Source organism: Neltuma alba, unplaced genomic scaffold (genome assembly GCF_004799145.2).
Source record: "Neltuma alba isolate B1F8T4 unplaced genomic scaffold, ASM479914v2 tig00005752_pilon, whole genome shotgun sequence".
Taxonomy (NCBI): Eukaryota; Viridiplantae; Streptophyta; class Magnoliopsida; order Fabales; family Fabaceae; genus Neltuma; species Neltuma alba.
The window spans coordinates 24,370-48,248 of record NW_021634219.1 but is presented as its reverse complement, the minus strand read 5'-3'; the positions used below and the strand labels follow the sequence as shown (position 1 = coordinate 48,248).

General features: G+C 35.9%; 2 protein-coding genes across 5 annotated transcripts; both read right to left on the bottom strand.

Moving 5' to 3' along the window:
* Positions 1-3,280: 3,280 nt before the first annotated feature.
* Positions 3,281-14,819, bottom strand: LOC114748596 (calcium-dependent protein kinase 26). Of its 4 annotated transcripts, none has more exons than XM_028937030.1 (9): positions 14,549-14,819; positions 13,357-14,199; positions 12,862-13,005; positions 12,629-12,781; positions 12,026-12,141; positions 11,159-11,326; positions 10,448-10,672; positions 7,213-7,324; positions 3,281-3,687 (listed from the first exon to the last, which is right to left on the bottom strand). In XM_028937030.1, exons 2-9 carry the CDS (start codon positions 14,150-14,152, stop codon positions 3,656-3,658), a joined length of 1,746 nt encoding a protein of 581 aa, XP_028792863.1. In that variant the 5' UTR covers positions 14,153-14,199; positions 14,549-14,819; the 3' UTR covers positions 3,281-3,655. The 4 variants fall into 4 exon arrangements, with proteins under 4 accessions (XP_028792863.1, XP_028792860.1, XP_028792862.1 ...); XM_028937027.1 differs by having other exon boundaries at positions 13,357-14,213; positions 14,549-14,818; XM_028937029.1 differs by lacking the exon at positions 14,549-14,819 and adding an exon at positions 14,473-14,530 and having other exon boundaries at positions 13,357-14,213.
* A 1,916-nt stretch (positions 14,820-16,735) lies between these two features.
* Positions 16,736-23,213, bottom strand: LOC114748593 (probable serine/threonine-protein kinase PIX13). Its single transcript, XM_028937019.1, has 6 exons — positions 21,100-23,213; positions 20,570-20,913; positions 19,010-19,145; positions 18,759-18,898; positions 17,573-17,696; positions 16,736-17,409 (listed from the first exon to the last, which is right to left on the bottom strand). The coding sequence occupies exons 1-6, from the start codon at positions 21,167-21,169 to the stop codon at positions 17,015-17,017; spliced, it is 1,209 nt and encodes a 402-aa protein (XP_028792852.1). The 5' UTR covers positions 21,170-23,213; the 3' UTR covers positions 16,736-17,014.
* Between the last annotated feature and the right edge of the window lie 666 nt (positions 23,214-23,879).

The window sequence follows — 23,879 nt, the reverse complement described above, 5'->3', positions numbered from 1 at the left end:
AGAGCTTTGACGCGAACTTGTGTTCTACAACTTCTACTTTCTACAATTTTGTTCGATGGGGCGCACGGCATCCTCAAAATGTCACCGCACCTTTTTGCTTTTTTCAGCTGACTCAAAATGTCACTACACTCATCATATTATTATTATTGTTATATATTTTTGCCCACCTATGCACTTATTAATATTGGTGGTGTGTGCTGGTCAAAAAAAAAAAATATTGGTGGTGTGAATGACATTATATATAAAAAAGTTATTATTCATAAGTAATTTATTTTTTAAAATAAGAATTTAATTTTTATAACTTCACGCAAAACTCAATTTTTATATTTCATCTATTTAATTAGTTGATTTTTAAACTTCTAAAAAATGGTTCAACCTTTCAAAAATGGAATTGTTATCAAGTTATAAGATGTAAGAATTAATTAATAAATTAAAAATTGGATGCTTGAATTCTACTTAATTGAATTTTAAAGATTGAGTAATAATCAAGTCAAAATTATAATAATTAAATTTAATAATTTCTTCAAAGCAAAAAATAGCGATGTGGAGCCATCCATGCGATCCAACTTGCCTAGATTTGCATATATGTGCAAATAAATAGTTAAAACAGCAAAAATTAGTGACCATTAGTTAGTCATCGGTGACTTCGATCAGGTTGCTTCAACAACAGAAAGAAAATAAGCTCTAACCTTGGCTTCTATTTAGAGCAAGCCAATTTAATTCTGGTTAAGCAGCTTGGACCAGCAATTATAAAGGAAAGAACATTGTTTTTGAAAAACTTAATGAAGCATTCTGTCATTATGCATGGTCACAAGCTTTCCTATCTCCTAATAACAATCAGTAATCACTTTGGCACCGGCAGCTTTTTATCAGTCTCATAGCGCTGTCCTCTTTTCCTCATGGCTTCCTTTGTGATATCGCAAGAATACTAATTTGTTTAAGTCTTTTTCGTATAACTTTTATGAATATGAGCGAGCAAAGATACCTTTAGATCTCTCTGTCTCAAACTTCATAGTAAATTAAGAGTTATTTTATCAGAAACATCAAACATCATAAACTTTGTCTAAGTGAAAAATAAACATAAAATTTTTAAAATAGTGAAAAAAAAAGGGAAAATGACACATAAAGAAGCTTGAAAATGTGAAATACCAATTTGGGAAGCTAAGGAAATGTAATTACAGATAGGGAAGTCCTTCCCAAATTAGAATTTTGAAATTTAGTGAAATGACAAAAATGCCCTTTATCTTTTTTTTTTAAAAAAAAACTTCAACCTCTCACCGTGACCGGTGGCCGACAGCCACAGTCGACGACTGGCTACCAACGGTCGGCGGCCGCCTCTGGCCACCGGTGTGGCGACTGCAAGTGAAGTTTTTTTGTGACACTATTTTTTTTTTGAATGGGATAATATTGGTTCAAAGTGGTGGGGTGGGATTTAATCCCACAACCCCTTGGCCACTTGAACCAACAAAAAAAAAGATAGTCATTGGGCCATCAAAGATTTCTTAATCTTATAATGTAAATAAAAATATAAGTTGACTCTTTTATTGTGACTCCAGCATATGACAACAATTTATCTGAGGATGACAAGTCTTAATTGAGAAATAACAAATCTAAATTTGATATTAATAAAACAACTTTTCCTTATACATAACAAATAGTAGCATATACATTAATTAAAAATGACCATAATTTATTGAAAAATGACACGTATTTATTGAAAAATGACAAGGCTAGACTTGATATTAACTAAGCAACTTTTCTTGATACAACACAAAAATAGCATGTACATTAATTAAAAATGATCATAATTTATTTGAAGATGACACGTCTTTACTGGAAAATGACAATATTTATTTGGGAAAATGACAACATTATTTCTTGTTATGTATATGCTATTTCTTGTTATGTATCAGGAATCCCAAATAAATTGTTGTCATTTTCCAGTAAATACATGTCATTTTCCAGTAAAGACGTGTCATTTTCAAATAAATTATAGTCATTTTTAATTAACGTACATGCTATTTCTTGTGATGTATCAGGAAAAGTTGCTTTGTTAATATCAAGTTTAGACTTGTCATTTTTCACTAAAAACATGTCATTTTTAAATAAATTATGGTTATTTTTAATTAATGTACATGCTGCTACTTGTTATGTCAAGGAAAAGTTGCTTTGTTAATATCAAATTTAAACTTGTTATTTCTCAATTAAGACTTGTCATCTTCAGGTAAATTGTTGTCACGGGTTGGAGTCAAAGTAAAAGAGTCAACTTATATTTTTATTTGCATTATAAGGTCAAAAAATCTTTGATGACCCAATGGCCATCTTCCCTTTTATTGGCCCAAGTAGCCAAGAGATTGTAGGATTAAATCCCACCCCCTGCCACTTTGAATCAATATTATCTCATTCCAAAAAAAAAAAATAGTGTCACAAAAAAACTTCACCGGCAGCCACCACATCAGTGGCCAGAGGCGCCTACCGGCCGCCGGTGAGGGATTGAGATTTTTTAAAAAAAAAAAAAAAGACAAAAGGTATTTTTGTCATTTCACTAAATTTTAAAATTCCAATTTAGAAAGGATTTCTCTCTCTGTAATTACATTTCCTTAACTTTTCAAATTGATAATTCACGTTTTCAAGCTTCTCTATGTAAAATATTATAAGTTAAATGCAAAAATATACACGAAGTTTCTAAAATGGTACAAAAACGCTTTTCTTAGCTGAATTATTTATTAAATGGTCAATTAGTTGACTTAATAGCCGTACACCATTTTAAAAGCTGTGTATACCTTTTTATTCAGAAAAAAAGTTCATGGTATTTAGTGTTCCTAACGAAATATTTGATAGGTAAATTTAGGATTTAGGAATTGTTTACATCTTACTCTGTAAACTAAACTCAACAGCATCCTCAGCGCCCTAGAAAGGCCTACCTCCAAAGTCACATTGGGAGCATCGTGTAAGAAACAAAGAAAAAGTGAATTAGAAGATTGTAAATGATATGAACATCGTAATAATCTTTTTAACGTTTTAGTTATAGTATTACAAAAATTTAAAAATTATTTACCCTTTTAATATATATCTTAAATAAAAGAAACGTGAATAAAAAATTATCCCAAGGAAAAAATGGAACAAAAAGCACAAATAGAATAAAAACAGAACAAACACTCTTAACGGTCAGTTTGGACTTCGGATGAAAAAATTTTGAAAGAAAAGAAAATGAGAGAAAAAATAGATTGAAAGCAGAAATAATTAGCACTTTGTTTGCATTAACACGAAAACCATATAAAAGAAAGATCATAATAATAAATATATCATGACAACATTTCGTAATCGAAGTACATATACTACTATTAAAAAAATTATACACATATTATACACATTATACTTTAATCGGAAATCTTGATGACGAATGTAAAAGTCGGCATCTAATGCCTGTTTTGAAAAAAATTACCCTGAAGGATCAACACATCCAACTCAAACTATAAACAGAATGCCCTCATCAAAATGCCGGCAAAATGACTTGTCAACTTTATATCGCTGTGACACCTAACACAGAAGTTTATGACAATCAACGATGTTTGCAATCATACAACATAAATGCAACACTTAATTAGTGCCACTTCCAAAGAGCATCCACAGTTCAGATTTGAAGAGATCTGCTTTAGTCTTCTCTCTCTGTCTTCGCTGTACAACCTGTCCAAATGGCACGTCAGAACAGAGGACGAGTATACAGCTAGAATTTAACCGTCAAAGGATTTAAATATACATATACTCCTCCGATCCTTAATATAAGACCCATTTAACTAATTTGATTAGATTAAGGAAGTTAGGTAAGTTAGTTAATTATAAGAAAACTGACACATTTTTCCTAAAACATCATAATCATCTTTCTTAATACCCCATCTCCATCTTCTACTTGATTATGGTTGAGGGAGTATCTATAGGGGTAATTTAGAAAAAATTAATAAATATGAAAAATGGATCTTATATTTAAGACCAAAACCAACTCAAAAATTGGGTCATATATTAAAAACCGGAGGAGTATATCCCATGGTGTTTAGAGGGGTGGAAAAAAACCATGGCAATAAATGTTTAACAGTTTTAAATACCAAGTTAGAATGACCAGCTAATCTAGAGGCAACTTCGGACAAATGACAAATCATTCGACAACAGGAAGTGCTTTTAGAGCTATCACAAGAAGCAAAAATGAGATTTTCCCAGACCAGATCAAATCAAATCACCTTACATTCTGCATGTTTGTGTGGGTAACGGTTGAAGGTCACTAAACAACAATGGTCTCGAAAAATCAAATACAAGCATGCATTAAATATTCATTCTAGAGATACCGAACGTTTTGGTTCATAGCTAACTGAAGAATTTATATCTTACCTTACCTTCCCCACATATCATTCTGTGGCCAGGGAGAACTACTATGTTCAGACCTTTGCCATCTGGGTTTGCCACGAAGGTACATTACTGGACATAACGGTTATCTTCGTCACCAGGGTTCCTAGTCATAAAGTGCCCTTGCTTAGCTACAAGGCTCTCTTTCTTTCTTTGCCTCAAGGGGTACATGAAAACATTTCATCATGCCAATGATTTTGTAGCCTAATGGCATGAATACTCACTTAGAAGGTTGTGGGTTAAATCCCTCTCTAATTAAAAAAAAATAAAAATCTATCATACCAACTCAATTCATAAAATGTTAAAACTCACGCATGCATGCATTACAAATCACTCAAGTAACAAACATACATGCAAGGATATGGTGGCATTAGTCCAGGCACTTATTTGGGACTTCAATTTAACCATCCAATTGCGGGCGATAAGTTGAAGTGGTCAAGTTCAACTCCGCGCAAGTGAAAGAGCTCAAAATCACCTTGTTAAGAGAAAATACTCTTAGAAAATCCATGAATGTTCACAATATTATTCATGAATACTATTGTCACTTCCAATGCAGAATATATATGTTTTGCCATCAAATGGGTTGCCTTGCTTAATCTGTCCACCACAACCAAAATTACTCAGGGCGCAACATAGGCAAGCCCCGATCAAGTCCATAGACAATTCAGTTGAAACATTTAAAGGAATAAATTAATGATTGGAAAAGGCCTAGGGCTTGCTAAATTTAAACTTCCTCATATCTTTTTCCACGCCCTTCCAATAAAAACCGCATGAAATTCATCTGTAAGTAGATGTCATCCTGAATTACCACAACGTGCATCTCCGTGAGAATGTAGGAAAGACTGCTTTCTCAAATTTTTAAGCTTAACAGAAAGGGTGCTTTCTCCAGCTGTGCTTTGAGACCAAGTAATTTTTCATACTCTTCCCACAATTACAGGACCATAGTTAAATATGTAGCCACTGTAGTGGTTGCTACACAATGAAATTCTTCTTGGGGATGCTCCCTTCCAGAGGGAGCATCACCAGCAGCACTCTCCTTTCCTTTGTGGTATTCAATGTCTTTTCTTCTGAAACCAGAGGTAACTCCTTTGTTGGGCAAAACTTGCTATTCTGATTGTCAGCCTACTACCCGATATATCCTTTGCTGGGTATTGGGCTATTGGCCTAAGTTTGGTCATTTATTTGATTACCGGATCGCAACTTGGAAATATCTTTGCCTCCATAAGACAAGCGTCGCTTTCATCTCCTTCATTGCGCCTACTCAAGTTTCCAAAGCTCTCCTCTCTCTCTCTCTCTCTCTCTCTCTCTCTCTCTCTGTGTTTTTCCTTTCCTTCTTTTTGGAACAAACTATCTGACATGCAATACCACTGACTAACTCTCGTTTAACTTAACTGCATTGTGATCAAGGCTATCTAGACATCCCTGCATTCTTATACTCCTCAGGTCCATAACAGAAGTCCTTTTCTCCCAACTTGGCTATGGGGTGTTTGGGAACCAAACCATGGTTTTAAAAGTAATTTATGTGAAAGGAGCTTAGTCTCAACTTACATGAATATCCAAACACGCAGTTGAAAATATAAATCAAGTTTGACAATAGCTAGAGCATTTACTATTACTTTTTTGTTTTGCCTTTCTGTGCAATTAAACTTTATAAGTAATTAATTCATTATAATTAATTTATATTAACTTTTGACCAGAGTTGTTTACATGTTTAGTGATATAACTTCCTTTTAACAACTATTTTTGTCTAAATGCAGTTGTTAACTTCGGATTATATTGTGGACTGGAGAAGGAGCTACTATGAAAACGCAGAGAAAGATCTAAAGGAAAAGCCCAGCATTGCTGCACCCTTCAACTACCACGATTTTTTTCTTTCTTTCTTGGGAGAATTACAATCAGGTCTTAAAGAAAGAAAATAATTACTAAAAAGCCTCAATAACAATCTAAGCATCTTATAATAACAAGTTCTAGAGTGGGAAATGACAACTCTAGACTTATTTTGTAATTATTTTCCTTCCTGGGGACCTTATTGTAATTCTCCTTTTTTTTCTTTCAGGAGATTGGCGACCATACAGGTGGCTGGAGTGGCCATTGTAGAAAGGGAAGAAGAATCTGCAAAGGTTTTGGAGGAAATTAAGAACGAGTGCACACTATTGCTTAGCTTGCACGCTCAGCTTCGTGATATCAGAGGGTTCTCACGGATGACTCCACTACTTGGCGACAATAATTGAAAGAGAGTAGCACTAAATGCTGCTATAGAAGTGCTCATGCTTTGAGTAAAGCTCTGAAGCCAATGAATTACGCTATAGTTATGGGTGAGAGAATTGAGTACAGCAAAAAACAAAGATGATGTAATTGCATCATACTAATAAGTTGGTCACTATTGCAAAATGTGCCATCCATAACGTCTTCTCAACATCGTTAACAATAATTTGACATCAAGCTTCCCACAAATTGCAGAGGAATACAAGCTGGAGGCAGAATATTTCATTTTGAGAAGTGGAATCATTCATTGCTTTTATAAATTAAAAAACAATAAAATAAAAAAGAAATACTTGATAGAAAGCATGAGTGAAAAATTAAGCCTGAGTGAGGCCAAATCCATAATTTTGGGTTTAACAATATATGCTTCCACAAATGATAGAGGGGGCATGTTTCACAAATAAACTCTCCATGACCAGCAATGGGATTATCTAACTCATCTCAGAAATTCATGAGAATTAATCGTCCAATCAAAAGAACAAAGAGCTTAAAATCCAAAGTAGCATTTTAACTAAAGTTACACAATCAGCGTATACCTAACCTAATAATTACCTGGTGCATCTCTCATGCTCAGATTGAGACTGTTGCGCATAGTCCTTCTTCCAACTCCAGCATTGCCTTTTTGCATCATGGCAACAAATTCACCATAATCAATCCTTCCGTCCTAGAATAAAAGATACAAATTCATTAAGCATCATTGGATTAGGAAAGGCACAGGAACTCAATGAAAATTTAAAATGCAAGAGAAATGCTAGACTGTTTAAGCGCAGATATTTCCTGGTCTCATAAGAATGGTGATTTCAGCATACGAGTTTTGTTTTTCTAAAATAACATATCTGATGAGGAGAAGTACAATAGGAAGATCAAGACTATCAACCCAAAAGTTTAAGTTTTGAGTGAACACCCAGTATTAATAATGTTAACACAAAGCCTCACACTTTGGACTTAAAACATGGACAAAGCATGGGCTCAACCAAGAAGAATGAGCAACCAAAAAAAAAAAAAAAAGTCTCAGTCATTTGGTTATAGAAGCTCTAATATCAGGTTAAAAATATTTTCAACCAAAAACCTTTAAGTTATAAATATCTTTGACAAGGTATACACACTAACTGCATGGAGTCCAATCCTAGTCATTTGCATCCATATAAATGAACACTCAATTCTATCAATGACCTTTCTCTTTCTCTTAGCAAAATTCTATTGTTAAATAATCATAAAGATCAGAAAATATAACAACTTAGTCAAAGGCCTCTTGGCCTGATGACACCTAGGTGAGCCTTGTGACACGCAGTATCTGGGTTTGATCCAGCCAACAAGCACAGCTTGCCAAATCTGTGTGTATGTATGTATGCATAACAACTTAGTTCTAGTAACATGCACAGCAGCTAGGCAACAAAATACTACATGTTACCACATCTTGCTTCTTTATCAACATAGTAATGTAAGTAGGTACATCTGATTAGACTTAGAAGTCTTGTTTTGTTTTTCTTAAATAATATGTCTAAGCAGAAGATGTTTAATAGGTAGATCGTGTCTATGACCCCAAAAGTTGTTGAGTGAACAACCGATATAAATATTGTCAACACAAGGCCTAACACAAAAGCCTTTTGGACTAGAAGCATGGATAAGGCATGGGCCTAACCCAGAAGAATCACAAAAGGCTTCTTTTTCCCCCCTTTTTTTGGGGTGTGTGTGTGTGTGTGTGTGTTTTTTTTTTTTTTTTGGGGGGGGGGGGAGGGGGGCTCAATTATTTGGTCGTAGAAGTTCTAATGTCAGGTCAAAAATGTCATCGTGCTCACCACGTCTTAATGTGATGAGATAGATTTTATTCACTTATCATTTTCTTGCTGCCATTGCTCCTGCTTTATCTTGTTAATATTATATCTTTATTTTTAAAAATTCCTGGATGTTAGGCATCTAGCATATCATAATAGAAAGATGATACTCTAAATAATAAACAATATACACTGAATTACCTTTAAGCAATGAGTTTTTTTAAGTCGAGCCTATCATTTGGATCAGCAAATCTATACTCATTTATCTCTAATAAAGCATTTTTACCGGCTGCACAGAGTCTAACCCCAACCATTTGTATCAATAGAAAGAAATACTAGATTCTACCATTTTCCTTTCTTAGTAAACAGCGTATGGTGTTCAACATAATCATACAAATTAGAAAACATAAACAAACTCAGTTTTTCTAAAACGCATACACTTAGGCAGCAGGACAGAAGTCATTGAAAAAAAAGGCTAGATCTCCTTATCAATATACTAATGTAGCTGCAATTGGCAGGCTGTAGTCAATTTAAAAAAGCTAGTTACATTGGAAACAATCAACATATTTATTTAGCAGAACTACCGATTATCAAAATTATATATGCACTAGTTGGTGTTTTATGCAAGTAGTTTGTTTCATATATTACTATCTCAATGACTCTATAACCAATATTAAAAGTGTTTTTATGAATAACTTGCTGAAAAATGGGGGAAAAAGAAAACTAATTAAACTATGAACAACGTTTATAATTAATTGAACAAATGATTAGTCCCTTGTGAAGAATGTGATGGCGACTACGCATGTCTACGTCCCACATGAAGTAGCATGGAATATTCAATAGGATATTTGAATGGATTGGTTCTCTTACTTCCATAGTTAACTTTCGGGGGAAGCTTCTTGTGCATGGTTCTGATTTGTTGAGAATACAGACCAACAAGGAAATTGAGCAAAGTTAGGACATTGGCCCTCCAAGAGGAGCCAAATGATGGAGACTAAACCCCTTTTTGGTTGGAGGGAAATGCAGGGGATGAGAGATTTTAATGACTTGGATATTAAAAAAAAAAAAAAAGGATAAGTGGGGTTATAAAATTCTAATAAAGAGAACATGTAAGATTAAAAAGTAAGAAAAATTAACTGAAAACTTCTAACCCCACTTTTAAAACGACTCAATAAAATGGATAAGTGAGATGCTTATGTCCCATTTGGAGCAATAAAATATGCACTATGGGGCACTTGAGTGGTTTGGTACTTCGGTTCTCTCACCTCAAAAACTAAAACAAGTTTTTTGGGGAGGTTTCCCATTCCACTTGAGTACCCACTAAAATATAGTTTAAATTCAAAAACAAATATAACTGGAAGTGAAATGCATAACTAGTTTAAGAATTTAAGGAACATTGTTTTGATTTGTTGAACACAAAACCTAGAATTCAAGTCACTCCCAAAATTATTTTTATCCCGCCCACACTGGATCAAATAACCACAGTGAATGTCAACATATCCATGCTATGTTAAATGTAAAAAAATTCAGTATATTTTAACCATTGCCCACTAAAAAATTAATAGAAATATACTTTTGCAAAACTAATCATTGTTCACCTCAGATTTTACACACATAATCAACTCCCTGCCACTGACAAGCATCTAGAGTGGCTATTTATAATACAAGACTAAGAAAGTAAATAACAGAAATAAAATCCTTAAATCATGCCCAGTGGATCAATGGAGCAATTAGTGGCTTCGAGTCGCAATACATGACTTCCTTACATCTTCTCCCTTATCCCCACGATCTCCCATTTCCCTTTATACCAACTTCCCTGATCTCTCAAGTTAGTTCGGGATCAACCCAACTCCTGCGTTCCCTATTCCAATCTCCTACGTGTTCTATGCCTATAGTAGGTAGTTAGTGACCTCTTATCAGTTAGTCATGAATCTTCTAACATCTCTATGAAGCCAATACAGCTTTCCTACATGAATTGAATGCATCAAATAAAAGAATTATAAATTACTTACATTATCTTGATCCACTTCCCTAATAATATCTTCAAGAAAGACATCGGTCATGTTATGTTCTATACAAGCTTGTTGAAGCTCATCAACTGTAATATAACCACTTCCATCCTTGTCAAAATATTGGAAGGCTGCAATTAAATGCTCCTCACGCTCTAACTTGTTTAGATGAACTGTCGCAGCAACAAACTCCCCATAGTCTATTGTTCCACTGTTGTCTACATCAGCCTAAAAACAATCAAGCATTTCAGCTGAACGGAACATGATCAAGTTCTTGACAGATACAAGGAACACTACATAAATGTAAAACTGCAACCATCACTGCAGATGAACAAACCCAAATACACCGGTCAATTTGCATCATATATAATATAAAACCAAAGGCTTACACTGCAGGAATCATATGAAAACCTAGGCTCAATTCCAACAAAGACATGTTCTGAGATCCCAAGAACAAAATCATTTAAATAGGAAAATTGAAAATGTCTTCTTCTTTTTTAAACTACTTTCGGTGCTTCTTTTTAGATGTGCATTTAACTTGCAACGAAGAAGATACAAACAACTGAAAAATTGAACTAGAACAAAATACAAAGTAACAGTAAAAATATGGAAGGAAAAGATTTCTTTTCAGAGAAGATTCTTTTTCATAAAAGATAAAAGAAAGAAAAATAAAGAAAGCATGAAAGTGCATCTTTCTTGGAAATGACATCCTACCGCTTCCATAAGATCACGAATTTCTGTATCCTTAAGGGTTGATCCATATCTTCTCAACCCAGCCTTGAGTTCATCAAAAGTGATTGCGCCACTGTTATCAGTATCCATGGCCTTAAACATCTCTTTTAGACCTGCAATCTCCTCTTCAGACAGACTTTCAGCAATTACCTAGGAAAATAGGATAAAACAGGCAATTGTCAATTCTTTCACATTGATCTACAGTCACACCTAGAGGCATGCTGAAAATCAGCATTGCATATCAGAACTGTCTTCATCTTAAAACTGGCAGGAAAAGAGGAATATTCGTAATAAGAAACAGAAATTCAACAAGACAAAAAGATAAAGATGAAGGAACATTGGAGATGAAGGTCAACACAGAAGCACAATACAATATTATTCATCTGGCCTCCAAGATATGCACAAAGATGTATTGCCCCCGTGACCAAATAACAAATCAATGAATGCTTATTGATTTGTTATTGGGTCACAAATCAGTAAACATTCATATAACTTAGACAGGGAAAAGGATGCATTGTCATATCATTTTGAAAAGAATTTATGATGCATGAATATGAGCACAGATACCAAAACACATGCATAAAGAAGTATTACTACCAATTATCAATTATCAATTCATCTTTTACATTTGTGCGTCCATGTATATGTACCATTTAAATACATACCTATTGAAGCATATTGAAGCATCATTTAGCTTTCCTTATGCGCAAAGAATGGATGACTAAGAGCATTGATATCGTTAGACATGTATATATAAGTATTATATTATCAACTCATCTTATACATTTGCGTGTCCATGCAAATATATCATGTAAATATCGAACTATTTACACGTTATTCAGCTCCTACCCGCAAAGCCATTTTCTTTAACTTATTCATCGCAGAGAACTGTTTGAGACGAGAGAGGACAGCAGGATCCAGCGCGCTATCAGGGGCAACTCCATTTTCACATATCCAGGGATGACCTAAAAGAGCACCAAAAATGAACTTTAGAGTTTTTGACCTTTATATTATTTTTTGGGTATGTACACGCTCATATGCACATGATGTATACACGCACATTTGCAAGAAACTACATTGCAAAATAGAATAATGAAAACCCTAGCATGTATGTAATTCAATGTCTTAATAAATATATCGAAGATATTAACCCCATAAAGCTGAAGAATGTCTGATCTCAAGGATAAAACAACCTGTATCTGTATGTATCTAAAAGTTTGCAAAGAAGGACTAGGTCATCTATGGAAGGAATCTACCATGAATGAAGCAATGCCAGTGGGACATCAACAACCTTAATCAATTTGCTATGCACTCTTATTAGTTGGCATTAAACATCCACCAACAGTAACTAGACAGAAGAATTAGCATCCATCCCACTCATTATTTGATGGCCACCTCTTTTTATTTTCTAATGGTGAGATAAAAAAGAAAATTATAGAGGGACGAACATACACAACACTTCATGGGCAGTTAGCCTTTCTGAAGGTTGAGAACAAAGCATCTTCCGAATCAAATCTTTTGCACTATCAGATATTAGAGGCCAGGGATCGGATTCAAAATCTATATGTCCCTTCAACACCGCATCAAATATGCCCTGCTGGGTTTCTGAATTCCAAAAATAATGCCTTTTTAGTGATAGAACAGAGTAAGGAGGAAAAACTAAGAGTGTCTGCCGTGACATGTACCTGCCCAAAATGGTGGCACACCACTAAGCAGTATATACAGTATAACACCCGCTGTCCATACATCTGCTTCTGGCCCATAATGCTTAAGGAGAACCTCAGGAGCAACATAATAAGGACTACCAACTACATCAGTGAAAATTTGACCTGAAGCAGTAAGGTTTTCTAGAGTTAAAATTTGAAAAACACCCATTGAAATGCCAAGGTCTTTCCCAATAACTACGTATACTCAACGTATAAAACAAATGGATTATACTCAAGTGATATTTAAAGACAGGGCTTCAGCGGCAGAATATATTTTTCCAAATTCAAAAGAACAAAAAGAAGATACTGTGTGAAAATGAGCAGGTAAAAAAAAATAAAAAAATATTGATGTTCTTATGAAGAGAGCAGAAGCATAGAGTAGATCCTACTGGAGAATCTTGTTCTCAAAATGCTTCTTTGCTCTTCTCCAAACTACAATTGTTGTAAGAAATCATATAAAGGAATAACAATTACCGGGTTTGAAGAAAACAGAAAGCCCAAAGTCAATAGCTTTAAGAGAGAAATCATCGTCTTTGTTGACCAATAAAAAATTTTCAGGCTTGAGATCTCTATGCATAACCCCAAGGGAGTGACATGCCTCAACAACTCCTACAATAATTTTGGTCAATTCTGCAGCCTTTCTTTCGCTGTAGTGGCCCCTCTGGATAATGCGATCAAACAACTCTCCCCCAGAACATAGCTCCATGACAATATGAACATACAATGGATCCTCATAAGCACCCTTGATTGTAACAATATTCTTGTGACCTGCTAAATGGTGCATTATCTGAATTTCCCTCCTAACATCCTCAACATCTTCCTTAGAGATCAACTTCCTCTTAGAGATGGACTTACATGCATATTCAGTGCCAGTGGAATTCTCAGTGCATAAATAAGTGGTGCCAAATTGTCCCTGCCCTAATTTACGGCCTAGAGAATAAAGATCACGGATATTGGGAGTCTTATGACCCAATACATAATATGCTTGGTTATCAACCCCCCGCCTCATGATGGCGTCTTTCTTGGGTGGAATAATGAAGGGTGGATTACTGTTATTGCTGTATTGCTCTGTACAAGAGTCGTTACTAATATCTTTATTTGGGTTTTCTTTGGCCACGGGCTTCTGGGAGTTCAAGCTGGAGACGTAATAATCTGAGTTAGAGCAATCAGAAGAAATGTTGCGCTTGGAATGGGCAGTGGAATGGTCTTCGGGCTGGCTGAAGCCCTGAAAATGTTTCCCTTTCAAAGATCCACGGCATGAGTTGCCCATGAAACAATCACGCAGGTATTTTTACGCCCTTATCCTCATCCAACGATCTGTCATCAGTTTACTGAGGATTGATAATTAAAAGTAAGTCTAACATAAAGATTACAGAAAGATGAGATGAAATCATTTTGAATCTTGCGAGAAAGGATCGATTCATTCCACTACACAACCAAATTAAAAAAGAAATCAGAGAAACAAAGAAAGAAAATTGCCCACCTATTTACCGATAACGGAGAGAACAAAAGAAATGAATCAACGTAGCATGAATATTTACATACAAATAAAAATAATCTCTAAAGAAAACAAGGAAAGCAATCATTTAAAGCCGTCAAATGCGAAAGTAGAATCCTGAGCCGCAAACAGCTTCAAGCTTGTGCAGATATAGTAGATGTCGCTTACCAAATGATGAGAATGTAAGCAATTGAGAGAGGATTGATAAAATAATTGCCTCGCGCTGATCTGAAACCTTAAGTTTCCATTGAAGTCGTAATTGGGTCTCTCTTTTTCTCTTGCGCCTCCGGCAGATGCGTCTGCCTCCGTTGCTGCTTGGCCTGGAAAAAAAAATAGTTTGATCTTGTTGGATTATCTTAATTTATGGTTTCGTTAATTATAGAATGGTTGCTGCCGAGAAAGATCGGCGGACAATGCTGACCACCTTCTTCGGTTGAATGATTTCTGATTCTAAAATACTGCGGCGTTTGCTTTAGGACTTCAATGTCAAATAAATAAATAAATATTATCCGGTCTGAAATATAAAATATAAAATAAATGTTATTTTTTAAAAATATTTTTATTAATTAAATGTATTAGTTAAAACTATTGTTATTTTTTAAAAAAAATATATACATATAAAAAATAAAAATAATATAAGAGCTAGTTAACTAATTTGAAAATATTAAAGAAAGAAGTTAAATTAGTTATTTATAATAAATATGTGTTGTTTTTTTTAAAATATCATTGATAATCAAGTATATTGATTAGAACTATCATTATTAGAATGATTATTTTAAAAAATATATATAAATATGAGAGACAAAATAGATTATAATTTTATATTTAGTACCAAAATAAAAACTAAACAACACCTTAAGTATTGAATGTAGTAAAATAAAAATTAAACTAATAAACAAAAGGATGCTGAGTTGCTGACCACTGTCGCCATTTCTGTCTATAGATTTTTCAATTAAACTCGACGCGGCTTTTCTTGTCCTGTTTGTATATTTCTAACCCATCTTTTATTTTTCCCCCGCATTTCGTCTTTATATTTTTGCGCTGACTGCTGACGTAAGGTCGTGACTTGCAAGCATTGACATTGAACAATTTTTAACACTTCATTCTTCATTCCAGTTTTAACGCCACTAACAAAAATGATTTAACTTCCTTTCCTCATTTATCTGGGTCCCCGTTCATCTTTTATCTCCTCCATCAACAGTGGACATCTGTCACCATCCATAATCAGTCAAGAACCGTCTCTTTCTCCAGAAATTTATGATAAAACATTTTAGCAACAATGGAGGTATGGAGCAAAATTATCCAGCAATTTCCCATAAATCCAATGATAAGGTTTTAAATATGGGATGTTGCTTTATTTGCTAACTGGGAAAAGTTTGATGGACAATGAGAGGTCCAACAGTGCAATCTTTTCAGCCGCCAAGTTTAACGAGTTGGGTTGAAAAGTAGGGTTGGTTTTGTGTTCTGCTGTTCATTTTATTTGCGTGTCTTCTCATTTTGTCTCTTCACCTCTATCATTGTCTGAGGTCAAAGAGCAAACTTAGCCCATTCTCAAAAGGTTAGAATATAAAAACCTATACAAAACAAGGACGTATGATACAATTGGAATTTTCTTAGAAGTTACCAAAGAAATTTAGGGACTTGAAGTGGTTTAAGATGCTTCAGAAATGAACTTGTTATTACCCCTTTATGCAATTAGAATTTCTATATATAATGTACCCACACAAGCATATAACTCGTGCAGCTAAGAAATCTGGCTATCTCTAGAAATTTACCAATCACCTTAGTAATTTTTTGAACCAAAAAGTCACCTTGATATAATACCCTCTGCGTAAAAAGAGCGATTAGCCCAGATCTCGAGTTGGTATTAGATTAGACTAGACTTCTAGCTTTCTTGTTCAGCCTAAGGCCTTCCCAGACTAGGGCTCTGTTTGGGTGCTCTAAAACCGTGGTTTCAGAAGCACTTTTCCGCAAAACGAGGTAACCTCCTCCACATATTTACTTCGTAATCTGTAAAAACACTTCTGAAACTATGGTTTGGTTTTTATCCAAACACTCCCTAGATCTTACACATAAAAAAAAAACATGGATTCATGGAATTCACCCCATACGGTCCTCATATTAAGACGGAAGGAGTACTATTATTATGTAATTATGCAACATTCAATTCAAGATATTATTTAATTATGTGATGACAACTGCTGGGCATTTTTCATAATGATAATCGCGGGGGATCCCTTGGCAAAACTTGCCAAATCTGAGTCAAGCTTGCCTAGTAATCACTGATTGGCACACAAAGTCCATCAAGTCATCGTTCTCCTGCGAAGTTTATTAAGGTCAGGCACCACGCCAAAATGAACAGAGCTAGCCTATCCGGGATTAAAATTAAATAACAACCATAATTACCGCCTAGCCTGTCACTCAAACGGTGATGAATTACATGAACAGAGCTAGTTTGGTAACACGTGATTCAGCAGTACAAATCTCACTGTTCTCCATCCCCCACGGGGGCCCCACCCCACCAAAAGCGGTATAAATCTCGCCGTTACTATAAAGAAATTGGAGAATTGAGATTGCTTTAATCAATTGGAGATACAAATAATACAATAGAACCAATGGCATGGAATGATTGATTCAATGAGATCGAGGGCGCAAAGGTCGGGTAACACGATGGGAAGCCACGTTACGAGTAGAACGGAGTCTAGGCTCTCCAGGCCTGTCATTGGCAGCCTGAATCCGCTCCAAGTTCTCCAAAACTTCCTTCATTGATGGCCGATGTTTAGGTTCTAATGCAAGACATTTTAAAGCAAGTTGAGCTATACGAAAAGCAGATTTGGATGGATATTTTCCCTCCAACCGTGAATCCATTATGCTCTTCAATTTTCTTCCATCATGTAAGTATGGTTTCACCCAGTCCACAAGACTATGTTGGCCGCTGGGGCGGTTTTGATCTAGTGCCCGAAGGGCTGTCAGGATCTCAACCAAAACAACTCCAAATCCATACACGTCACTCTTCACGTACAGATGCCCTGGATAAAGCAACCCCATATACTGATTGATGATGTTGATCATAAATTAATTTGACTAGGTCAGATTTTGTTCAAAATAAATTTTATTATCCATGACAAAACAAATCCCATGTATATGGGCGCACAAAAACCAATGAAGAAACCCAAAAAATGCAGAGTTAACCTGTTGCCACATATTCAGGAGCCGCATAGCCAAACGTGCCCATCACCCTTGTTGTTACATGGGATCGACTAGCTGAAGGTGCCAATTTTGCCAAGCCGAAGTCTGAAATTTTTGCAGTATAAGACTGTACCACAGCCAGAATCCAATGCACGTTTAAGTCATGGATCGCATTAGTTATTCACTTATTCTACACTGAAAAAAAAATCTCTAGCATTGATGATTGTTCTGGAAAATAGCTTTTCTGTGAACCCGAATTATGCATTTTATTATACTCCAATGATCACAAACAAGACCAAAATCTATGTCCATAAAAAGATGGTACGAATCAAAACAGCTGTTGAAAATATACCTACTAGTCATGGAACAGACTTTTGACCTTGTAGTGTACTCTAGTGTAATATGGGAGGTAGATCAAACCAACTCAAAACCCGTTTAAGAAAATTAGCTCCCATGATTTGTCTTTCCTGTCATCATCCCTCTCACTAATAAACCCCATTTTTCTCACTACATCTTACAAAAAAAGTTGCAAAACGAACATATATATACACTCTTCATAGTTTCACTCAAATTTTAATTTCATTCCAACTGCTTTAAAATTTATAACTAAATCCTTATGGTTCAAAATTTATTTAATTTTGCCCTTATCATTATATTTTTTATCAATATTCTATCATAGAAGTGAGTTTATTTTGCTTCATTATTTCTGTTGCATTTGTTGCCACAAATCAAATCATCATATCATATTAGAATAATGTAAAATTGAGGGCTAAAATGTAAATTTGCCCTGAAAGTTTAAAATTGTAGCAATGTTGGCCTCTACCGTTAAAGTGACGTTGATAGCTAACACTTTTAACAATAAGGAGCAATATTGTTGCGATTTTAAACTTCTTGAGCAAATTTGCATCCAAAAAAACGTTCGGGCAAACTTGCACCTTAAACCTATAATTAATTATATCAATCAAATTTAATAATTACTCATAAAATTTTAACAGTAGGAACTCCCTTAAAAAAATTTGTGAACAGGAAGGATTCAATTACAAATTATGAATTATAGAACCAAAATTAAAAAGTGTATAAAATTCTAAGGACTAAATTCAATATTCCCAAACGTCATTAATACTTGGTTAAGACATGGTCAAAAAGAAAAAATACTTGGTTAAGAATTTGTATATTTTATGAAACTCACCCCATCGAGCAATATATTGGAGGCCTTGAAATCACGGTAAATTACTTTCTCAGATGTGTGCAAGAATGCCAAACCACGAGCCGCTCCAATTGCAATCTTAAGCCTAATGTCCCATGAAAGTGGTTGAACAGCAGAACCCCCTTGCAAAAGCATAAAAATGTTAGCTGTCGATTTTTAAGATGCCTAAAAGACTATTTAATGTTTTGACCCATCCAGCTGAGACAAGCAGTGATATTTAACTTGTCACTCACTTCCAAATAAATGATTTTCCAGACTGCCCTTTTGCATGAATTCATAGACGAGAAGAAGCTCATTTTCTTCCCAACAGTATCCTAACAGCTTAACGAGGTTAGGATGAGAAAGCCGTCCCAGAAAATTTATTTCCGACTGCACAACATGAATGAACCGTTAATATAGCAACAAATTTGTAAGTCCATATTTGCAGAAATTTGAGAAAACAGGTACATCTCTTTTCTCAATACTTGAATGCATTTATATGAGTAAACCCACAATTCATCAATTCCTAAAACTGAGGTAATTCCACGCAAAGGCAGACTCTTCTTAAAGTGAGGGGATGCTTTGCATTATAAGATGAATCTTGAGATATCTTGAATTTTACCTAACAACTTGACCAATGCAATGAATTGAAAAAATTGATAAACCAATGCGTACTCAACCGACTCAACCTCTTGAGAGGTCCGATCTCCTCCACAAATTTAATCAAAGCATGTATAAAGTTTGCTTTATACAACCAAATTACAGCTCTAAATGGGAAACAAATCGGACATGCAGCTTTTCGTAGTTTGCTTTTAGCTGCGTTACTTGCTTGTTCATGCCAAACAATGATCTATACTTTAGAGCACAACTTAGCACTCTCACTACTACAGCTAACTAAGTCTCGCCAAAAAAAAAATCAAATCAAATCAAATCTACCTTCCTAGTAAAGCGGGAAGATTTTGAAGTGTTGTTGTTCTCAAACCATTGTTTACTGATATCAGGTGCTATTCTACTACACTTTCCATCCGTGAGGGGAAAGGGATTTGCAAGGAGGTCCAGTACCATTCACTCTTATCTATAAATCTAGCTACTAATAAAATAAATATTCTGCAATAATCTCTGTCGGACAAAGTAAATCAAGCAAGAAGCTTGAAGTAAGGAGAACAAGAGTCGCAGCTGGAAGCAAAAACAATCAACGAATGTGATAGAACTCAAGATTCACAATAGACTTACATATCATTTCCGAAGACCTATAGCAGAAGATTAAAAAAGGGAAAGGATGTAGAAAAGGGTAATACCAGCAGTTAAGAGAATTATAAAGAGGATCCTGGCCGTAAGGGTAAAGAGAGGGTGAATGAGTAGGATTTAGGTGCAGCCAGGGTATAGCAGTGTTGTAGTAGCATTTTGGGCTTTTGTACTTCGGTTTCAGCCAGAGAGAAGTTCTGTCTTTTGGGAAGTAGAAGCGTTGTTGAGAGAGTTCTACCAGATATACATTTCTGATTCAGTTCTTATCGAATATCAATATCAAAACCCCAGTTATTCCTCAACTTCTTGCTATTTACCGTTGTTAATGCGTTTTATCTGTTTTGTTAGGGTGCAGGTTCTCTCATAAAGAAATTTTATTTTTTCCCGAGGTCGAGGGAATAAAGAATAATGTTTTTGCCTGATATGAAAATTTCTGCTACAACAGACAGGTGTACATTTAAGATCATCGCCTTCCCCTTTTATTGCCGTAATTATTGCTAAATTCAACAGGCACAAATGAGGTTGGTGAACCCACGCCATTTATCTTGGTCAAAGCAAGGTAGAATTACCTGCCATTCCTCAAATCCTTGTAAGCTCTCTGAGTTCAATTTTTTAACGGCAACGACCGTTCCACTTCCATTTTTTGGTGTTGCCTTTTCTTCAAGCCAACCCTTGAAGACTTTTCCAAAGCCTCCTTCTCCAAGTACTGTATCAACTCTAAAATTCTTAGTAGCAGCCTTCAATTCTGCAAAAGTGAATGTCCTTAAATTTGCAGCAGGCAAAATCTGCCCATTTGGATAAGCTTCGCCACCACTGGACTCGGAAAACTGGCTATTTATGGAGATGCTTCCGCTCCCGTAAGAAGTAGTAGCGGTAGTAGCATTGCTGGTAGTCCGGGATGTTCCCGTTGTAGCTGCATAAAAGAGCCAGCAGCGATAAGGGAAAAGAATTCCAGTACAGAAATACGGCAAAGAGAATCAGCAAGATCGAAGCAATTTAATTGAAGTGCTCTTTAAAATCCAATCGATGAAAAGTAAAGTGAACCACCCAAAACAGGAGAAAGAGACCGAATAAGGCAATACGAGTTTCCTTATGCTACCTGCACTAAGGTGATCAGATGTGCTGGTGATGCCTGGGTTGTCCTCTGGAGAACCCCAGCAAATCCCCATTTGAATCGAGCACTTTGTCTTCCCGTTGTTAACCAAAATTAGAACGAGAGGGAGAATAGGTGCCTTAATCCCACGAGATACGCTAGCGTTCTAGCGTTATTCAGATCAACGCTGCGATCAAATCATTCCTCGTTAAACACCCGATTTCGTTCATGTTCCTCTCTCTTCCCCTTCTTTTTCTCCCCTCTTCTATTTCTCTTTTTCCCTTCCACTATTGTTTACACGTTAATTTAATACTATAAAAGTGCAGTAAGTCACTCTGTTCAAGAGATTGAGTAAAAGCAGGCTCCTTCGCACCAGTATTCAAAAGTCAACTGCCGCGGCCGGGGGTTTAGTCAAGGTCAGAGCGAAGAAATTTTCTATTCAATAAAAGCCGGCTGAAACAACTGTGAACTGTCATAAACGCAATGAGACCGGGTTCGGGAAGGATACCGAAAACGAGAAAATAATAAAATAAATAAAAGGTGCATAAAATTCCGTTTAATGACACCAAAACAAATTCCATTCCTCACTCTTGAGTTTAACTGGTTGCTCTGAGGCCAACAAAAAATGGTTGCTCAACTTGCTGCCCACAAAGTTAAGATTTTGCAGTGATGCGAATTATTTGCAGGGGTTTGTTGTCTGAAATAGGATTTCTTCGTAGAGCAGCAGCGAAGCGTCAAGCACCGGGAACCAACCAACAGGCAATGCCGAGTAATCTTCAATTGCTCGAAATATACGGCTCCAATCAAACCCAATTCTGGCTCTAATTGAATATCAGCCATGCCCTCGTGTGTGTTTCTTTTGTATAGTTCCCTCAGCTTCTTCTCTTAGCAGGGCCAGCAATACTTCCTTCTGGGTGATGATTTTGCCTCTCATCTTCTTTCCTATCTGTGGCTTTTCCCGGTCTATTGCCTTTTCCCTTTATCACTAAAGATAGAAGATAGGTTGTTCTATCTTCATTATCCATTGAGCCTGCTCTAAATAATCCTCTTTTGGCCGGATCATTACCATTTCCAATATAATAAAAAAAGGCTAATTTTTTCATAGTTTTAAATCAGTCTATTGATAAATTTTGGAGTATCACTGGATCTATAAACAAATCTATATGGGTCTGTCCTAATCCTAACGACTTTGGGATGGGATGGGATGGGACAAAATAATTTCAGGACCAGACGAGACATGGGACTGGGTTATCCTGTCCTTGTCCCGTCTCAGTGTATATAATCTAAAAAAAATTTGGAAATATTTAACAAATTAACAAAGACCACTCCCTTACCCTAATTTCTAATACCATTTGGAGCTCCCCATTAACGGCTTCTACTCTTGCAGATCTCCCTCTCGTCTCGGCCTCTCATGCCATGTGATCCAGCTACACTCGTCACTGTCTATCACCAACTCATGCTTTGTCTCCCGACAAGATCGTCAATTAATTTTCATGGGCCAGTGGCTTGTCGTGGCGTTTCGGTCTCTCTCACACCCTCTTCCTTCTTCTTCGAGTCTGCTTAGCCTTCGACTCTTGATCCCTACCAATCATCAAGGTAAAAGGGTGCTCTCCTTATGCAATCTCCCAATCTAATGAAATTATAAGACTCCCATGCTCCTGTGACTAATTTTCTTGTATTTGAGAGACCTAATCACGGAAGGGATCCTCGGCTAATTGATTAATTCTCACTGTGTCTCTCCCCACGCCAGCTCTGCTTCACGCAGGGATGTGTAGGAGATGCTTATAGTCTAATTAGTTTTTATTTTCAAAGCAAATTGTCTCTTGAGTCCATTTCCCTCTCGCTAGCTCAGAGCTTTGTGAGACTCTCCCCACCAGTGCTGAGATCGCCGTAGCTGGTCAAACTGATAATCCTTCTTGGGCCTTCACTCTACTGACTGCTCTAAACATTACGTCGTCGTGAAAGCCCTTACCCCCGTGAGTCGTGTTCGGCGGTCTCTCTCCCCCTGTCGTCGCCTCGAAGCTCATCCTTCTTGAGGCTCTGCTATCTGATCTCTGATTGTGTAGCTGTGAAATTCTTGCCCTGTCCCTCCGGCTTTGAACTCCCCAAGATGCTGTGCACTTTGTCACTAAACTCCCCTATATCGCTCTCACAGATTCTTCTCGCCGGGGCCTGAATTTCATCTTTGAGGCGATAAACTGTCTGATGTAAAGAGGTGTTTTTGTTACATTTAAAATGTCACTATGTCCATTCAAAGGCCCAAAATTAAATTTTCATAGACTTTCAAGGCCCAAAAAAACAAAAACGAAGTCACAAGCCTAATAAAAAATTAAATAAGGTCCAAAACCCAAGGGGGTAGAGGGATGAGATGTCCCTATCCTGTTCCTATTCACCAGGATGAGACCAGGACTGGCCTATCCCAATCCTGTCTCGTCCCGTGAATACCGCTAAACAAATCTAGATATTTGGAGTTATAATGGTTTGGTGTGGCACATTTTATTGGATTCACGATTGGAGGGGGAATAAGCACGTTTGATTTTCTTTTTTTTTAGGAAAATGACAAAAAAACTAGAAATTACTAAATTTCAGGTCAGGTTTGGTAACAATACTTAATTTGCAAATAACAACAAATTTTTATTGATATTCCTTACTTGACATTTAATAATTTTTACCTTCTTTTTTGGTTATTTTTCCTTTTTTTTTTTGGACTAGGTTTTGGGTCATCTATTATGCAACTGTGTTTATAGGCTGACAATGATGGTTGATGTTGTCACTTATTAAGTTAA

Excerpts from the sequence above, each read along its gene's own strand:
- LOC114748596 (XM_028937030.1), bottom strand. The coding sequence starts at position 14,152 with ATGGGCAACTCATGCCGTGGATCTTTGAAAGGGAAACATTTTCAGGGC. Across the intron at positions 13,006-13,356 it reads TTCTGTTTTCTTCAAACCCG|GTCAAATTTTCACTGATGTA; the intron begins GTAATTGTTATT and ends TTACTGCTTCAG. Across the intron at positions 3,688-7,212 it reads GAGCATGAGAGATGCACCAG|GTTGTACAGCGAAGACAGAG; the intron begins GTAATTATTAGG and ends CCATTTGGACAG.
- LOC114748593 (XM_028937019.1), bottom strand. The coding sequence starts at position 21,169 with ATGGGGATTTGCTGGGGTTCTCCAGAGGACAACCCAGGCATCACCAGC. Across the intron at positions 20,914-21,099 it reads ATCTGATCACCTTAGTGCAG|CTACAACGGGAACATCCCGG; the intron begins GTAGCATAAGGA and ends TCTTTTATGCAG. Across the intron at positions 18,899-19,009 it reads GGAAAATCATTTATTTGGAA|GGGGTTCTGCTGTTCAACCA; the intron begins GTGAGTGACAAG and ends TGCTTTTGCAAG.